We start from the raw sequence: 19,006 nt of genomic DNA, 5'->3' as shown, positions 1-19,006 counted from the left end.
AGGTACCTTTTCAGGAGGAGTAACTTAAAACTTTTGTCTTTCTCCCTGTCTCGCATGACCAGATGCCCGTGAAAGTTGCTTTGGGCTTTTTATCACTATGTATACTTAAATCTTTGAAATTATATATCTCTGGTTCTACTGATTGGATTCTTGTCTTTTCGGTCTTAATTTATTACATCTTTCTTTGTTTCTAAATTGGTATGGGATTTTTCTTGTGTTGTGTTTTCACTTTATTACTGTATTAAGTGCTCCATAAATGCTTTACACATTGCCTTTAAGTTCAGTCTACCTGCTTTGTGTGAAGCTACTAGAGGATGGAGCTCAGGTTAATTTTGGTTTTGCTTGTGACTTCACCCTGACAAGCATTGTGGTTGCTGCTGTTTCAACCAGTAACCTGATTTCCTACAAATCCAGTGATGGAAGAAGTTTGAGTCATCTGGCGGCGGTCCACGACTGACTGTGGTGAGCCCATCTTTAACAGCCAGTCATCTAGGTAGGGGTAGACTAGCACCACCGTCCTCCAAAGGTATGCAGTGACCACCGCCGTCACCTTTGTGAACACCTGAGGAGCACTGGTAAGGCCGAAAGGGAGCACACCAAACTGAAAATGCTGGTGGCCCACCTTCAATCACAGGTATTGCCTTTAGGCCTGCAGAATGGGGACATGGAAGTAGGTATCTTACAGGTACGATGCCATTATCCAGTTTCCTAGATCCAGGGCGGATAAAACCTGAGCCAGTATGTGCATCTTGAATTTGTCCTTCTGCAGGAAGAAATTGAGGGGTCAAACACCTAAAATATGGCATAGGCTTCTGCGCCTTTTTAGCACTAAGGAATAACACCCAGTTCTGATCTTAGAGGCCAGGAACCTCTCTATGGCTCCTTTTTCCAAAAGAGTCTGACCACCTTGCTGCCAAGTCTGATGTCAATCAATCAATCAGGACATTTGTTAAGCGCGCTACATACCCGTGAGGGTGTCAAGGCGCGGGGGGGGGGGGTGGGGAGGGGGGGCTTTGCTGCTATTGATCGAAAATTATTTACAACAAGAGGTGGTGATGGACAGAGTCTCTGAATTAAGCAGAGTACTCTCACCCAGTCAAGAGATCAGGGCTAGATCCAACACGTTTTTTAGCTCATTGCACCATCCCAGTTTCAGAACCCGGCTGTATGCAAATTAGTCTGTCCCTGGCCCAGTGCATCATGGGAACAGGGCAGACCAGACTACAAAAGCCAATTCTTACACTGGGAAGGAAACAAGCTTCCGGGGACCGGTTTCTGGCATTACAGCCGTCTTCGGCCCGGCTTGCTTGAATCCTGATGGTGCAATGAGCAAGGGACTCACATCTGAGTATACCCTTCCACGCTTAGGGTGGACAAAATTATTTACAACAAGAGGTGGTGATGGACAGAGTCTCTGAATTAAGCAGAGTACTCTCACCCAGTCAAGAGATCAGGGCTAGATCCAACACCGTTTTTTAGCTCATTGCACCATCCCAGTTTCAGAACCCGGCTGTATGCAAATTAGTCTGTCCCTGGCCCAGTGCATCATGGGAACAGGGCAGACCAGACTACAAAAGCCAATTCTTACACTGGGAAGGAAACAAGCTTCCGGGGACCGGTTTCTGGCATTACAGCCGTCTTCGGCCCGGCTTGCTTGAATCCTGATGGTGCAATGAGCAAGGGACTCACATCTGAGTATACCCATCCACGCTTAGGGTGGACAAAATTATTTACAACAAGAGGTGGTGATGGACAGAGTCTCTGAATTAAGCAGAGTACTCTCACCCAGTCAAGAGATCAGGGCTAGATCCAACACCGTTTTTTAGCTCATTGCACCATCCCAGTTTCAGAACCCGGCTGTATGCAAATTAGTCTGTCCCTGGCCCAGTGCATCATGGGAACAGGGCAGACCAGACTACAAAAGCCAATTCTTACACTGGGAAGGAAACAAGCTTCCGGGGACCGGTTTCTGGCATTACAGCCGTCTTCGGCCCGGCTTGCTTGAATCCTGATGGTGCAATGAGCAAGGGACTCACATCTGAGTATACCCTTCCACGCTTAGGGTGGACAAAATTATTTACAACAAGAGGTGGTGATGGACAGAGTCTCTGAATTAAGCAGAGTACTCTCACCCAGTCAAGAGATCAGGGCTAGATCCAACACCGTTTTTTAGCTCATTGCACCATCCCAGTTTCAGAACCCGGCTGTATGCAAATTAGTCTGTCCCTGGCCCAGTGCATCCTGGGAACAAGGCAGACCAGACTACAAAAGCCAATTCTTACACTGGGAAGGAAACAAGCTTCCGGGGACCGGTTTCTGGCATTACAGCCGTCTTCGGCCCGGCTTGCTTGAATCCTGATGGTGCAATGAGCAAGGGACTCACATCTGAGTATACCCTTCCACGCTTAGGGTGGACAAAATTATTTACAACAAGAGGTGGTGATGGACAGAGTCTCTGAATTAAGCAGAGTACTCTCACCCAGTCAAGAGATCAGGGCTAGATCCAACACCGTTTTTTAGCTCATTGCACCATCCCAGTTTCAGAACCCGGCTGTATGCAAATTAGTCTGTCCCTGGCCCAGTGCATCATGGGAACAGGGCAGACCAGACTACAAAAGCCAATTCTTACACTGGGAAGGAAACAAGCTTCCGGGGACCGGTTTCTGGCATTACAGCCGTCTTCGGCCCGGCTTGCTTGAATCCTGATGGTGCAATGAGCAAGGGACTCACATCTGAGTATACCCTTCCACGCTTAGGGTGGACAAAATTATTTACAACAAGAGGTGGTGATGGACAGAGTCTCTGAATTAAGCAGAGTACTCTCACCCAGTCAAGAGATCAGAGCTAGATCCAACACCGTTTTTTAGCTCATTGCACCATCCCAGTTTCAGAACCCGGCTGTATGCAAATTAGTCTGTCCCTGGCCCAGTGCATCATGGGAACAGGGCAGACCAGACTACAAAAGCCAATTCTTACACTGGGAAGGAAACAAGCTTCCGGGGACCGGTTTCTGGCATTACAGCCGTCTTCGGCCCGGCTTGCTTGAATCCTGATGGTGCAATGAGCAAGGGACTCACATCTGAGTATACCCTTCCACGCTTAGGGTGGACAAAATTATTTACAACAAGAGGTGGTGATGGACAGAGTCTCTGAATTAAGCAGAGTACTCTCACCCAGTCAAGAGATCAGGGCTAGATCCAACACCGTTTTTTAGCTCATTGCACCATCCCAGTTTCAGAACCCGGCTGTATGCAAATTAGTCTGTCCCTGGCCCAGTGCATCATGGGAACAGGGCAGACCAGACTACAAAAGCCAATTCTTACACTGGGAAGGAAACAAGCTTCCGGGGACCGGTTTCTGGCATTACAGCCGTCTTCGGCACGGCTTGCTTGAATCCTGATGGTGCAATGAGCAAGGGACTCACATCTGAGTATACCCTTCCACGCTTAGGGTGGACAAAATTATTTACAACAAGAGGTGGTGATGGACAGAGTCTCTGAATTAAGCAGAGTACTCTCACCCAGTCAAGAGATCAGGGCTAGATCCAACACCGTTTTTTAGCTCATTGCACCATCCCAGTTTCAGAACCCGGCTGTATGCAAATTAGTCTGTCCCTGGCCCAGTGCATCATGGGAACAGGGCAGACCAGACTACAAAAGCCAATTCTTACACTGGGAAGGAAACAAGCTTCCGGGGACCGGTTTCTGGCATTACAGCCGTCTTCGGCCCGGCTTGCTTGAATCCTGATGGTGCAATGAGCAAGGGACTCACATCTGAGTGAACCCTTCCACGCTTAGGGTGGACAAAATTATTTACAACAAGAGGTGGTGATGGACAGAGTCTCTGAATTAAGCAGAGTACTCTCACCCAGTCAAGAGATCAGGGCTAGATCCAACACCGTTTTTTAGCTCATTGCACCATCCCAGTTTCAGAACCTGGCTGTATGCAAATTAGTCTGTCCCTGGCCCAGTGCATCATGGGAACAGGGCAGACCAGACTACAAAAGCCAATTCTTACACTGGGAAGGAAACAAGCTTCCGGGGACCGGTTTCTGGCATTACAGCCGTCTTCGGCCCGGCTTGCTTGAATCCTGATGGTGCAATGAGCAAGGGACTCACATCTGAGTGAACCCTTCCACGCTTAGGGTGGACAAAATTATTTACAACAAGAGGTGGTGATGGACAGAGTCTCTGAATTAAGCAGAGTACTCTCACCCAGTCAAGAGATCAGGGCTAGATCCAACACCGTTTTTTAGCTCATTGCACCATCCCAGTTTCAGAACCCGGCTGTATGCAAATTAGTCTGTCCCTGGCCCAGTGCATCATGGGAACAGGGCAGACCAGACTACAAAAGCCAATTCTTACACTGGGAAGGAAACAAGCTTCCGGGGACCGGTTTCTGGCATTACAGCCGTCTTCGGCCCGGCTTGCTTGAATCCTGATGGTGCAATGAGCAAGGGACTCACATCTGAGTATACCCTTCCACGCTTAGTGAAGAATTGGCTTGGTAGTTTGGTCTGCCCTGTTCCCATGATGCACTGGGCCAGGGACAGACTAATTTGCATATAGCCAGGTTCTGAACTGGGATGGTGCAGTGAGCTAAAAAACGGTGATGGATCAAGCCCTGATCTGTTGACTCGATAGGAGTGTTCTGATTAACTCAGATACTCTGTCCATCACCACCCCCTTTTTGTAGCTATTGATCGAAAAGCCAGGGCTTGAGAAGTCGTCTGAAGGCCAGGAAGTCTTGGGTCTGCCGTAGGTTGGTGGGGAGGGTGTTCCAGGTCTTGGGGGCGAGGTGGGAGAAGGATCTGCCGCCGCCGGTTGTTCTTTGGATGCGTGGTACTGTGGCGAGGCCGGCGGAGCTTGCGGGTAGGGGCGTAGAAGCGGAGTCGTTTGTTGAGGTACGCTTGGCTGGCGTTGTGGATGGCCTTTTGTGCGTGGAGGAGGAGCTTGAAGGTTATCCTCTTGTTGACGGGGAGCCAGTATAGGTCTCCCAGGTGGGGTGTGATGTGGCTGCGGCGGGGGATGTCGAGGATCAGTCGTGCCGAGGCGTTCTGGATGCGTTGCAGCCGTCTCAGGAGCTTGTTTGATGTTCCTGCGTATAGGGCATTTCCGTAGTCAAGCCTGCTGCCGACGAGGGCCTGGGTTACTGTTCTTCTTGCTTCGGTGGGGATCCACTTGAAGATCCTGCGGAGCATTCGTGGGGTGTTGAAGCTGGATGAGGAGATGGCGTTGACCTGTTTGGTCATGGAGAGGGTGGATTTGAAGATTACCCCCAGGTTGCGTGCATGGTCAGTGGATGTCAGGGCTGTTCCCAGTGATGTCGACCACCAGGAGTCGTCCCAGGCTGAAGGGGTGGAGCCGAGGATGAGGACCTCCGTCTTGTCAGAGTTCAGTTTCAGTCGACTGTTCCTCATCCATTCGGCGATGGCCTTCATTCCTTCGTGGAGGTTGGTTTTGGCGGTGTGAGGGTCTTTGGTGAGGGAGATGATCAGCTGGGTGTCGTCAGCATAGGAGATGATGTTGAGGTCATGCTGACGGGCGACGTAGGCGAGGGGAGCCATGTATATTTTGAACAGCGTTGGGCTGAGGGCGGAGCCCTGGGGATATGCCGCAGATGATCTCGGTGGCGGTGGAGCTGAAGGGGGGAGGCGGATGCTTTGTGTTCTGCCGGAGAGGAAGGATGTGGTCCAGTCTAGGGCCTTCTCTTGGATCCCGGCGTCGTGTAGGCGTGTTCGTAGTGTCTGGTGGCAGACCATGGCGAAGGCGGCCGACGGATCCAGGAGTATGAGGGCTGATGTTTCTCTGTTGTCGAGCAGGGCCCTGATGTCGGTGGCGGCGATGAGGGCGGTTTCGGTGCTGTGGTTGCTGCGGAAACCGGACTGGTATAGGTCTAGCAGGGCCCTGATGTCGGTGGCGGCGATGAGGGCGGTTTCGGTGCTGTGGTTGCTGCGGAAACCGGACTGGTATAGGTCTAGGATGTTGTTGTCCTCGAGGTAGCGGGTCAGTTGCTTGTTGACGATTTTCTCGGTGACCTTCGCCGGGAACGGGAGCAGGGAGATGGGACAGAAGTTATTGAGGTCTTTGGGGTCCGCCTTGGGTTTCTTGAGTAAGGCGTTGATCTTGGCGTGCTTCCAGCTCTCTGGGAAGGTTGCTGTCTCGAAGGAGGTGTTGATGACTTTCCGGAGATGGGGTGCGATGATTGTGCTGGCTTTGTTGAAGACGTGGTGTGGGCGAGGGTGTTGGCGCAGTCGGTGATCCATTGTCAGAGGTTGAGGGCGGCGGTTTTGGGTTCAATGGGGTCGGTTGGTGAGATCTGGGTGAGCGCGGTAGCTAGCTGCTCTTCGGTTACTTTTCCCCAGCAGCGACGAGGCATCTGTTGGGTGCGGCGATGTGTGGTGGGCTTCCTGAATGTAAAGTGGATGCAGCGGTGGTCGGTCCAGTGGGGTTCGGTGGTGTGGTTGAAGGAGACATGGGGGCTTGCCGAGAAGATGGGTCTAGCGTGTGACCGGCGGGGTGGGGGGGGTGTTGTCACAGTTTGTCTGAGTCCGAGGTTGCCGAGGTTTTCGATCATGGTGGTGGAGTTGGTGTCGTTGTTGTTCTCGAGGTGGAAGCTCAGGTCCCCGAGGAGGATGTAGTCTGTGGAGGCGAGGGCGTGGATGCTGATGAAGTCGGCAATGGAGTCACTGAACTGTGGTTGGGGTCCGGCTGGGTCTGTAGATAAGGGTTCCTCTGAGGGTGGTGTTTGGATCGGTGTGGATCTGGAAGTGCATGTGTTCGGCGGTGCTGAGGGTGTCGTCTGTGTTGGTCGATACTCTGAGGGTGTTCCTGTGGACGATGGCGCTTCCTCCTCCTGTTCCGTTGGCGCGGTCCCTGCGCGTGATTTTGTATCCTTCCGGAATGGCGATGGCGATGTCGGTTGTGGAGGCAGGGGTCAGCCAGGTCTCTGTCAGGAAGGTGACGTCAGGGGAGGTAGAGTCGAGGAGGTCCCAGAGCTCGATGGCGTGTTTGCGGGCGGAGCGGGTGTTGAGGAGGATGCATCCGAGGTAATTGGGTTCCTTTGTGGACGGTGTTGCTTGCCAGATGCTGGTGAAGTTGCAGTTCCGGCAGGTGAAGGGTCCATGGGTGCGCTTCGGGGTTGCTCGGTAGCAGGTGAGTTCTCGGTCTGGGTTGAGTACGTGGAGGGTGCTGGTGTCGTAGTGCAATCGGGCGTCGTGGCGTTTCCGGGGTTCTGGCGCTGGGCACGAGAGGCGTAGACAGGCTTGCCTGGCGCGGCCATGCAGCAGCCTCCATATAAGGGGAGCAGGGAGGGAGGAGCAGCTGGGAGGCGGGAGTGGGGCGGCCTATGGTAGAGCGAGGGGGTGGGCTGCGCGGGAGCGAGGGGCAGAGCGGGGTGCTGGCGGATAAAAGGGGGTGAGGGACTAGTGAAAACAAATAGTGGACGACAAATGGCAGAGGAAACAAACACTTGAACAATACCAAGGGACACACAGAATAAAGGGCAGTAAACCAGGTACACAGCAGGCGCCGAGTGGCGCGATGGAGCGGCGAACTTACGGCAGCAGGGGGGGAGAGGCACGGACATAGCAGAGGTGCTGTGCGGTGTGGGGAGCGGCCTGACCTGCAAGCTGAGTCAAGGTTCAAGGGTGATGTAGGTGGAATAGGCAAAAAGAAATGACTGGGAAAACTCCACATGGGCTATCTGCTGGACTCAGCTGTCGGATGTTATGACTTGCAACCTGTGGAGAAAATAAGTGATCCTGCCTTCCACAGGGTTGGCATGTGCCTGGAGGCTGCTACTGGAGTTGCTGGGAATTGTGAAGTTCTGTTCTCCTGTTGGTCTGGATGCTATCTACCAGATGTCCTACCCAGACCCTGAAATGAGTGGGCTGCCTTGTGGTGGGCCTTGATGCTGCCTGAATACTCGGTCCCTAGCGTTGCCTCAAAAGGACAAAACTGTTGAGGACACTGCCTTGCATGTGTGAAAAGACCAAAGGAGCTTGCAGCATCTCTACTCTCTTAAAAGCAATACAGGGTGGAGTTGAACTAGTCGCCAAAAAGGTGAAACCTGTTATAAGGCAAATCCATGATTGACGCCTGAATGTCAGCCAAGAAGCTGATGGATCTCATCAATATTTGGCGATTGGAGCACCACACTAATGGCAACCGCTCTACCTAATCAGTCTGTTGTGACCAGGCCCAATCGGGTGACTTACTTGGCCTCAGCCTGGCCATCCTGAATGGTCTGTGTCATATTGGGGTGCAATTCCTCTGCGACTGTAGACCAGATCCCCGTCACAGAGTCCCATAATGCATGGGAAAACGTTCCCAGTAAACAGCTGTATTGACTGACCTGAGGGCGAGGCTATCTAAAGAAAACCTCCTCTTCCCAAATGCTTTAGTTCTTTTCGACTCTGTCTGGGGGATAGATAGTGGGGAAATGAATTGGCTTATTCCTGTGGTTTTAAGACTGGGCATAACCCCTTGCAAGTGGGAAGATTTACGAGAAAAGGCTCATCAGCTGATGAGAAAAAATTATCAGCTAGATTTTGATCCACACTTGAAGGCACGGAAACTGACATCAGCACCCCGGAGGAGTATTTACAATTACGCCTCGGGCAGAACAGAGAGTAGTCCATGTGAAGCAGCATGATGCCACCAACTGGTGTGCAGGGGCTAAAAAAATCTTTTGGACCCAGTCTAGGGCATGGTGATATTCTACAGGTGGGGAATTAACTGTTTGAGGTATTGATCAGAATGTAGTGGTTAGAAGCATACTGCTATTAGAGGCACAGAGCACCACAAGATTGTAGAAGCTAAATGTAGTTTCCGTGCCCTTGCCTGGCAGTTATGGTACCTGATGGTGGTAGGGGCTCTCTTGCTCGTGCAGCCCAGCAGATCAGCCATTAATATCTACTTCAGGCTGTGTCCATACGTACTGATTCAGTCTTTCTGACTAGTATAGTCAGCTTTTGGTGTCTTCTGACTCTGGATCCTCCGCTCAGGCATTTGACAGGTCACAGCACGGCACTGGCTGCCATCACCACAACTGTGAAACTGGAAGGTATGAGGTTGGATTGGCATTCTGCCTCTTCAGTGCTTGCTCTCACCCCTACCCTTCCATCTCTCCCACCTTTGGAATAACACAAGAACTATCTTACTCCAGGGTATTAGAAAGACATAAAAAAACTTACCCTGCTCAAATATAAGCTGTCCTCTAAGGTCAATGCTTCAGGTTGATGCATCAGTTGATTGCAGAGGAATGAATCCAAATAAGGTGGATTGGCTACTTTTGTAATGTGAACGGTTAAGTATTAAAGCACACCAAGTATCCCCAGCCTGGGACAGAGTATACATTTAAGCTATGGAAATATATGATAAAATACAAAAACTGGAGCACCACAGTAACAGGCAGGTATTTTATTCTTCACCTCCACAAGGGGTATCTTCTATGATGTGCCAAGATGGATATATGTTGTTTGACACATGATTGTACCGTGCCTTAATGTATAATAGCTATGTTATGCAATGTTTGTATGAATTTATTGTTGTGGAGTCTCCATTCTTTATCACCAAGAACCAAAAATTATGAAATCAATCCTTTTCTATTTTTGTTGGGATTGTTTTTCTAAATAGCAATGTAAAAAGGACATTTAGGCATAACCTCTGAGCAAGTATTATCAATCCTGCAGATTTTACACCGACTGATAAATGTTTAGTAAAATATGCATATGAAGGTGTCGTATACAAGAAAATTAAAAATGAAATAAGTCTACTATAGATGTTCTTTACTTTGTTAGCCGCCTTAGAAAAGAAACCTCAGCGACGATCAAACAGAACACGCTCAGACTCCGAGAAGTCCGTAGAAGCTGCCCCAAAGAAAAAATTGAGAAAAGAACAGGTAGGCTATCTCCAAATAATTTTATGTGAATGGCATAGCAGTTAATATCTGTAAGTGAATTAAAGTATTTCTAGGGTACAAGGGTTCAAATGCCATGTCAATCGTACTTCCTTAAAGTTATCTTTCTGCATCAGGACATGACCTCTTGGACAAAAGCAATTTTTGCTCTAAAACAGATTCACTCTTATTCACATTTACTGATTTTTACTATAACTTTTCTAAAGACCTCTTAATTGAGATGTAGGGTGCTTTCTGCTACAAGAACATGTTGTGATTTTACTTTATGTATTGGTTATTGTTCTCTTTGCTTTGGAACTTCACTTTTGAAGGGCTGGTACTTTAATGAGCCCTTCGGCTTTCATTTGGGCCTTACATTCTGCTGCTATTAAAATTATTAGCAGCTACAGCTTCGTTTGTTCTGTGTTTTGTTTGAACCATTTTGTACTGTACAACATGCAGTTGCTGAAACAATAATACAGATTCAGAGCTTTAGTTGATCAAAGGGCCTTTGAGCAATGTAATGGTCTTAAAGTGACTTAGTTGCTGAATTGGAAGCAAGTGCTGTTTCTGATATCAATGGATACATGGATATTTGTCCTAAGACCTTACAGACCATTCTGAACGTGAAGTTCTGTGCTAGGTGACGTAATGGACAAAAACACGGGGAACCCTGACCAAAGAGCCTTCATTTAGTCAAGCCTGGCCTTAGAGATATTAATGCATCGACCGCTAATGAATGCTTGTTGAATTGAATGGAGACCAGTCTTTTTAGAACGAGCCTACCAGACAGCACAGCTGCCTGGTTAGCTTTCCTGTCACTCTTATTTGGCTGCTTCTTATTTGTGTCCCAGCTAGTCAATCTGTTTGGTCTTGTCATGGAGTATAGCCTTTTTCCGATCTCGTTTGATTGGCTTGCTTCTGTGCTTCCACTGCTTACTTTTCAAGCAGTACTTTTTTCTTTGTTTTAAGCAATCCAGGAGAGTACATGTGCTTTCCAGCTGGCTCCCCCACGTGTACTTGTCCCCCTGCACTCAGTGTTGCCCTGTTCATATGCTGCTCCCTTCCCCTCATGCTGTGTTCATCCTCATGTATTTCTGTTGCTTTCTCACCTGTGTTTTTTGTTTACCGCCCAATGTTCGTTTCTCGCCCATTACTTCTCCTTCCTACCTGCGACCTCTGTGTTGCTTCCCCCACCCACACCCTCCTTATTGCTCCACTTGCACTTCAACATAAGGAGTTCTTTTTATTTACTGCTCCCACTCGTTATATTTTTTAAAAAATGTGCTTGTTTAATTTTGTAGGCACTTGTGGTGCACATGCCTACAAAATGACGTGACCATCGCATTATTGCTCCTTTTTAAGTTTTGCCTACAGCATTGATACACTGTCAGTGAAGCTATTGTAAATTTAAAAAGAAAGCTTAATAACGGGCTTGGAGCCTGCACATTACTTACAAATATTTACCATTGGTTGGGTTCCACGTCTCGCTTGTTTAATTTCTTCTTACTGGTCATGTCTCCTGCATGCTGCTCATCTGCTCCTGCATTCTCCCGTTACCCTCCTCCTCCTCCTCCATCTTCCTCCTCAGTCACCCAGGAGCACTATGTGATCCAGGTACAGCATTCACCCATATCCCCATCCAATATGGCAGCCTAACAGGAGTACCTGTCACCTGACCTATAGGTGTGGGGCAATCGAAGAACACATCCTCTTTTTTTCACTCTTACAGCTGGAACACCCACTATCATACTGCTTTGGTGGTAAGTATATTTTTATTTTGTGGGGGCTTCTGTGGCGTCTCCAACTAATTGTTTTTATGCACTTTTTGCTGCCGCCACTCCTGCTGGGGCGGCAGTTCATATGTGGATTTCCATCCTCACCTCCACTCCTGCGCAGAGGGATTGGGAGAGGGAGGGTGCTAGCTGACTCTGCTCTACGTCCCTGCTCCTGCAGCGAACGACTAGGGAGCGGCGACGGTGGATTTTGGCGCTTGTGCCACTCCTACGCTTGAGCGGTGGTCTTGATTTTGTGATTTGCATTTCTGTTAGGGTGTCCGAGTCTCCTTGCGCTGTGGCTTACCTGGGTGCAGTTCCCGGCAGCCCCTATCTCTGCCCTGGGGCAGGTTCTTGGGGATGCTTATGGTCACAGAATGATCATGTTCTGTGTGCTGCATCATGGCGAGGGGGGCTTGGAGCGGGGGTGCCGGTTGCTTAGCAACAGTGTGTCACATCCCTTTAAATTGTTGGTGCCTCCTCCTTATGAGCAGTTGTGTTTTTGTTGCCATGGAGGGTAAACGCTCTGAGAAGCATAAGCATCAGTCTCCTGGTTCAGAGTCTGAACTTGCTTCCTCCCAGCAGCCTGTGGGCATGAACCTTGATGTCCTTCAGGCGATGATTAATAAGGCGGTGGACTCTTCCTTCGCGGTTCGGGGTGGGCCGGTCCCTAAGATTCCCAAGGTTATTTCTCAGCCTGACCTGGACTCTGATGGTTCAGATGAGGAACAGCGAGGATGCTTTGTTAAAGGCACCGAGTTAAAGGAGGTCATCACTCACTTGAAGGACAATTTGGCCTTCAGACTGTTGTTCCTCTGAATGAGGAGGATTTTTTCTCTCAGTACAGCTGGAAGGAGCCTGACGCTCTTCCCATCCAAAAAGCCATCCGGGGAGTTCTGTACTAGGAATGGTAGGATGTCAAGAAAGCTGGGTTTCCTTGATTCCTTGCTAAGAAGTACTTCTCGACGGAGTTCCACCCACCAAGTGAAAGTGCACTCTCTGATGGTAGGTCTGGTCTCCAGTGGTTCCATAATCTTGGAGGACTCCTCTCCTAACGATCCTGTTGATAAGACGGTGGACAGTGCTGCCAAGCGGGCTTGCTCTGCCACAAACGTTTACATCAGGGCACGTGCTTAAGCCTCTTATGTGGTTCAATCAGTTCTGCATGATTTTCCGGCCTTATCTGAGGATCTCCAGCAAGGGGAGGACGTTAATTCACATCTGGAGTTACAGGTTCGCTTCTTGTCTGACATTACGTTTGACTCGGTCAGCTGGAGCGGCTATTTCTGGTTCTATTGTTTCTGCACGTCGTAACTTCTAGATGAGGTTTTGGAAGGCGGAGGCCTCCCAGAAGTCCCTCCTGTCACGCTTACCTTTTTATGGAGCGAAGTTGTTTGGACCTCAACTTGAGAAGTGAGTGGAGTATAGTAAGTTCCCAACGCCTCTGTGGCCTGGCCTGAGAGGTCGAGAATTTGTTTATAGGCGTGCCTTTGGGAATTCCCCCTCGGCTGGGAAGGGTCCCTCCCAGCCCTTTCATAGGAGGTGCCGTGGCCTGTGGCACCCCTTTCTCTGCAAAGTCCCGGAAACAGCCCGCGGGTGCTACCCTTACCACTACCACTCCAAAGTCCTGACTATCTCAGGGTGGGTGGCTGAATTGGACAGTTTTCTTCCGCATGGACTCACGACGTCGCCGATTCCTGGGTTCTTCGCCTAGTGGTCGATGGTTATTCTATCGACTTCTCTTCTCGACCTCCAGATCTTTTTGTCCCCACCCGACTCCGTGGAATCCTCTGAAGTTACCGGTGTTGAAGCAGGGGACCTTGGATCTTATCCAGAAGGGTGCCATCAGTCCTGTTCCTGGAGACGAGTTGAATCAGGGTTGCTGCTCTCTGATGTTCCTGGTGCAGAAGGCGTCAGGGGGTTTCAGCCCTGTTCTGGATCTCAAGACCGCGATCTCAAGACTGCTCCTATGTGCCTTACCAGAGATTCAAGATGGTGAGTTTGCAGAAGATTCTGCCCCTTGTTCCCCCTGGGACCTTTCTGTCATCCTTGGACATTTTGTATGTTTATTTCCATATTCCTGTGCATCCTCTCTTCCAAAGGTGTTTACGGTTCTTTGCCCTGGGACAACACTTCCAGTTTTGTGTCCTCCCCTTTGGTTTAGCCTCCACCCCTCAGGTGTTTACTAAGGTCCTGGCTCAACTGGTGGGTCTGTTACATGCACTGGGGTACTTTTGTTTCCCTACCTTGATGATTGGTTAATTTCTTCCTTGTCTTTCCTTAAGGCCCAGGAGGATGTGACGTTGGTGTGAAATTTTCTGGAGTCCCATAGGTTCTTTTTGAATCACAGCAAGTCCCTCCTTATCCCGTCTCTAGAACTCCAGTTCATCGGCTCTCTCTTCAGTACCCGGTTGGGTAGGGTGTTTCTTCCTCCGGCTCGCCTGCTTCCCCTCAGCTCTCGTTTGAAGTCCCTCCTGTCTGCCCTGTCGTCTTCTGCAAGGGACTGGTTACGGGTTCAGGGGGACATGGCTGCTTCCCTTTTTCTGGTTCCTTGGGCTCACAGACACCTCTTCCATCTGGTGTATCACCTTCTGTCTCACTGGAATCTGGGGTCCCAAGATTTCATTGTCTCTGTTCAGGTGACTCCCGCTATTTCTCTCAAGCTGCGTTGGTGGCTGGTGCTTGACAATCTTGCGAAGGGGGTGCCCCTGGTTCCTCCTGTACCCTGTTCCCAGACAACAAATGCCAGCCCTTGGGGTTTGGGGGGGCACCCTCAGGGTTCTTTCTGCTCAGGGTCCTTGGTTCCCCACTAAGAGCTGGATGTCTTCGAATTGGAAGGAACTGGCAGCGGTGTTCAAGGCGCTCCTGCATTTTGCCCGTCATCTGAAGGACAAGTGGGTTCAAGTCCAGACAGACAATCAGGTGGCACTCGCTTACCTCTTTTGCTTTTCCTGGCAGATCAGATTGGGGCTTGGGCGAAAACCATTCTGCTGGGTATGACTGAGATCTATCTACCAGGGAGTGAGAATGGGCTTGTGAGTCCCCTTCTTCCTTCATCGGTTTCTCTGTCCCTGTCTCCTCTGGTCTTTCAGGAGATTATGGGGTGGTTCGGGAGACCTTGGTTGGATCTCTTTGCCTCCCCTCAGGATACTCTTCTGCCAGTGCTGGTGTTCTTCGCGGTGGTTTCTTTCCGAATCCTGTGAGGGGGGGGATGGGTTCTGTGCTTGAGTTCCTCCGGGATGAGTTTTTGCTTAGGCTATCGGTTTCTTCTCTCTGCAGCCAGTTGTCCGCCATTAAGGCTATCAGGGGGGCAACTCTCCTCTCTTTTGAGTCCTTGGCGTCCAGCTTCTTCACAGTTTTTCTCTACAACAGCCTGTCGTTCCTGCCCCTGTTTCCCCCTGGGATCTACCTCTGATCCTTCATTTTTTTTAATCCTCATATCACCGTAGCGTCTGCAAGTCTCCGACTGCACGATCAGAGCGCCTCGGAATCTGCTGCATTTTCTCTTTGTTCTTATATCCTGATGGGAGAACTCAAAATCCCAGTCTCACCTTGTTTCTAACTTCGAGGCCACCAGCCAGGAAGAAAGTTGTACATATTTAACCTGGATAGTTTGTCCCCAACTTTGGCTCTCAAAACTTCCCACGGTAGTATCCCTTCCTCTGACATCTCATCTCCCCCTGGTGGCTATCCCTGCCCGTCGTAATGGAAGACTCAATACATCTTGCATGCATTCTGGGATTCTAGGGGAGTCCCAAAAAGGTGCAAAATCCGAATAGTAGCCAATACCAATCTTTCTCCTCACCTTGCACCAAAGATAAGAAGAGTGCATACTTTAAGACTTTCAGTCTTATCATCTTAAAAAAAACCTGGAGCACCAAATGTATACAGAAACCCATCAGCACCCTCCTCCCTTTTGATTTCCGCCAGCAGCATTCCCTGGCAGAATTATTCGGTTTCCCAACAACACCCGGACATTCTTGAACTAGAATGCCACACAGTATATATGTTTCGGTCTTGTAGGGCCAATCTGCCCTTTTCTAGCCTACGTCTAAGCTTTTTCCAAGACAATCTGGCCCCTCTAGAAATCCAGTCTGGATTTTGTCCAAACTTGATCTTGGGAATGTAGGGGGGGTTACTGTTAAAGAGATGGTTAATTTGGGGAAAATCGACATCTTTACTAAATTCACACGCCCATAGATTAAGTGCAGATTCCTCCACCTGGACAGCATTGTATCCACCTCCTTTTATACCCATTTTGGGTTATGTAAAGGGATACCGTCCAGAGATTCAACGAGCGTTATCCCTAAATATTTGATCTCCGAGCTGACCCTCTCCGTCCACCCCTCAACGTTCATACACATATCTCAGTTTTAGAGTGGTTCTCTGAGTACCTTGATAGGGCTCCAAATTCTGCTATTATCTGCTCTAATCTCGGGAGTGCTATGACCCGATCTGATTTGTAAATTAGCGAGTAGTCGGCATACAATATCCCCTTATTATTGAAAGTTGACGAGTGAAGGGGGATTCTCTGTCTATCTTTTCTCAATTGCTGTGCAAGAGGCTCAATATAAATATCGAACAATAAGGGCGATAGAGGACACCCCTGTCTTGTTCCCCTTTGTATACTGAAGCCCCCAGTTAGTGACCTATTAAAAAGAATCTTGGCCGATGAGTTCTTGTACAATTTCTGTAGGGTACTCACAAAACCCTGGCCGAATCCAGTTACCCCCAAGACCTCCCAGAGGTAGGACCAGCACACCGATCGAAGGCCTTAGCTGCTTCGATCACGGCCAGCGGGGTCAAGCCGGTCGTGGCAAGATCTATTTTGCCTGTTAATTGTTGCGTGAGCTCATGAATTTGTCGCTGTTGGGATAAACCCTATCTGAAAGAAACAGTTAGTTATAGATTTCTTACCTTAGAATTTCCCACAGGCATCAGACTGGATCCGGAAAGATTTTCTTCAGCAGTACCCCTGCGTGTCGGAAGGTGGCGTTGGATGGTTCCACGTTCGTTGTTTGTGTCGTGGTCACCGGGATGACGTTGCAGTAGCTACTCCTCGCCCCCCTCGCGCGTTAACATCAGTTCTTTCTTTTTCCACCCCAGCCAGCTCAGATCCAAAGAGAGCGGTACCTCTAGTCACTTTTTGACTGAACTTTTTGAGCGACTTTTGTCGACGTCTTTTTGAGTCCTACCGACTCCTTTTGCAAGTAGGGATGCTCGGCTTCACGGCTTGTGGTTCCTGTACCCTACTGATGTCGATGACGGATCCGCACAGCGTGCGTCTCTTTTGCCTGGAGCACGACCATGACCCAAAGTCATGCTCCGACTGCTAGACCATAGCTCCAAAGTCTTTGCAGGCAGGGTACCGAAAGCTTCTTGAGCGCAGGTAGTCTGCTCCTCGCAGTTCGAGGTCCCGGTCGTGAGGAAGGTCGAGGGACCGGTCGCGGTGCCATCACCACTGGTCATCCAAGTCTTTGCACTCTGGTTTCAGGTAAGTCGAAGCACAAGAAGAGGTCGAAGAAGCATCGTCGCTCTTCGAATTCACCCTGTCGGTCGGCTGACGTGACGAGGGATGGGGTTGGTGCCCCTCCCGCGGCTCCGTTTGCGGAGCATGAAGAGTCGACTCAGAGTTTCCCTCTGTGCCCGGGACCCGGAGCGACTCCTGCCCAGCTTAGTCAGTTTTACAAGGCTATGCATGCCATCTTTGGGCAGCCCGACTCCGCCAGCGCGCCTTGGGGCCCTGTGGATTCGGTTGGGGGTCCTAGGCTTTCCCTGCCAACGGCTCCGGCGCCACAGGACCCCATGGATCCGGGCCTGGATCCGGATTGGCACCAGTTGACCTCACTATGTCTTCCCCAGCGCAGATTCCTTCGGCACCGCAGCTGCATTCTAAGCCAGTTGTGCCCCCAGCCGGCATCGACCCCGGCCTCCATCCTGATGTGGACATGGGGCCAGACCGGCGCCAAGTGGTGTCTTTGTGCCCCTGTTCACTCCTGGGGTCCCTTTCAGACCAGATTGGCACCCAGAGGACGAGGAGGACTGGGAGGGGTCAGGAGACCCTCTGACCGACCAGTTGTATTATGTTCCGGACTGGATAGATGATCTGGGGGATGCCAGTGGTCTCAATACCTCCCCAGACTGTGGCATGTTGTCTCCTCCTACCGTGGCTACGGAGGGGGGAGCGTCATACGCAGTGGTGTTGTGTAGGGCGGCCCAAGCTCTCCGCCTCGAGCTACCTACGGTGGCAGTCAGGACTAACCTCGTGACAGAGGTGCTTCAGCCGGCGGCAAGCTCTTCGGAGCCCTACTCCCGTTTAATGATGCCCTTACCACCTCCTTTTTGGCACCTGGTCCAGGCCCAACACGGGGGCTCCCGTGGATAGGTTGATTGCCCCACGTCACCGCCCAGCCCCTGGCAACGCCACTTTCCTCTCCCAACACCCCACACCGTAGAGCTTGGTGGTCCAAGCCTCTACTTCCAAGAGCGCATTCCCTAACGCACCACCAGGTAGGTTTGGTGCCTATGAGGTTCGCTAGGAATAAAGGTGAGGAATAAGCTGTGGCTAATGAAATGGTGGGTAAAGTTTGAGGCAAGTGACACTCCCTTATTAGGTGCAATAAGAAGGTAGAAAGGTTGTTTTTTCCAAGAGACAATAAAGGGCAGAGTCAGACCTTTACTTAAGCAGGTTTGCATCATGCCTGCTGCAGCAGGTGAATTGATGGAGCGTCGGGGCATAGCATGGCGCTGGGCTAGCCTGGCACTGGGGCTTTAAACGCCCCCATCCTTCCTTTGAAGGACGCCCACAAAATGCCCAGATAGGGAATCCAAGAAGCTGCATCTTGGAAAGAAGATTTTTTTCTTCCGCCAGCTTGGGACTGCGGTCGGTAAACACTGCATGTCTATTGGACCTTCATTCCCACTCTGTGTTGGACACGGTTGCGCAAGTGCTGCCTCCGTGTCCGGAGGAAGCCTGAACCATACTCTCCCAGGCTCTTGCCGCAGGGAGAGACGCAGCAAAGTTTACCATCCGCTGTGGCCTTCATTCCGCCAACTCTCTAGGCAGGATGATTTCCACGTCAGTAGCCCTTCGTCGCTATGCCTAGATGAGATCGACACGCTTTTCTGGGGATGACCAGAGCACTCTTATGAACATGCCCTTTGATGGCCCTCGTCTTTTTGGCGGCAAAGCAGACAACGCTCTAGAGCATTTTGAGCGCTCACGGGGTACTACCACGACCTTAGGCCTCTCCAACCGCCCTGCGCAGTCTGCTTTTCGCCCCTTTCGTGGCTACGGAAGGGGTGCCCCACTATGTCCCGCCCAGAGCCAC

The 19,006-nt window shown here is 50.4% G+C and overlaps 1 protein-coding gene across 4 annotated transcripts in view; it reads left to right on the top strand.

Moving 5' to 3' along the window:
- The window catches only part of NSD3 (nuclear receptor binding SET domain protein 3), a 1,711,795-nt gene that overhangs the window by 441,716 nt on the left and 1,251,073 nt on the right, over positions 1–19,006 (top strand). For all 4 annotated transcript variants that reach the window (XM_078666314.1, XM_078666313.1, XM_078666315.1 and 1 more), the window contains exon 7: positions 9,803–9,903. In XM_078666314.1, the coding sequence (XP_078522440.1) occupies positions 9,803–9,903 (101 nt within the window). The remainder of the gene's footprint in view (positions 1–9,802; positions 9,904–19,006) is intronic.

Source organism: Lissotriton helveticus, chromosome 11, assembly GCF_964261635.1.
Source record: "Lissotriton helveticus chromosome 11, aLisHel1.1, whole genome shotgun sequence".
Taxonomy (NCBI): domain Eukaryota; kingdom Metazoa; phylum Chordata; class Amphibia; order Caudata; family Salamandridae; genus Lissotriton; species Lissotriton helveticus.
Note: the sequence above shows the minus strand (reverse complement) of the source record. Positions and strands in the feature narration are given on the sequence as shown.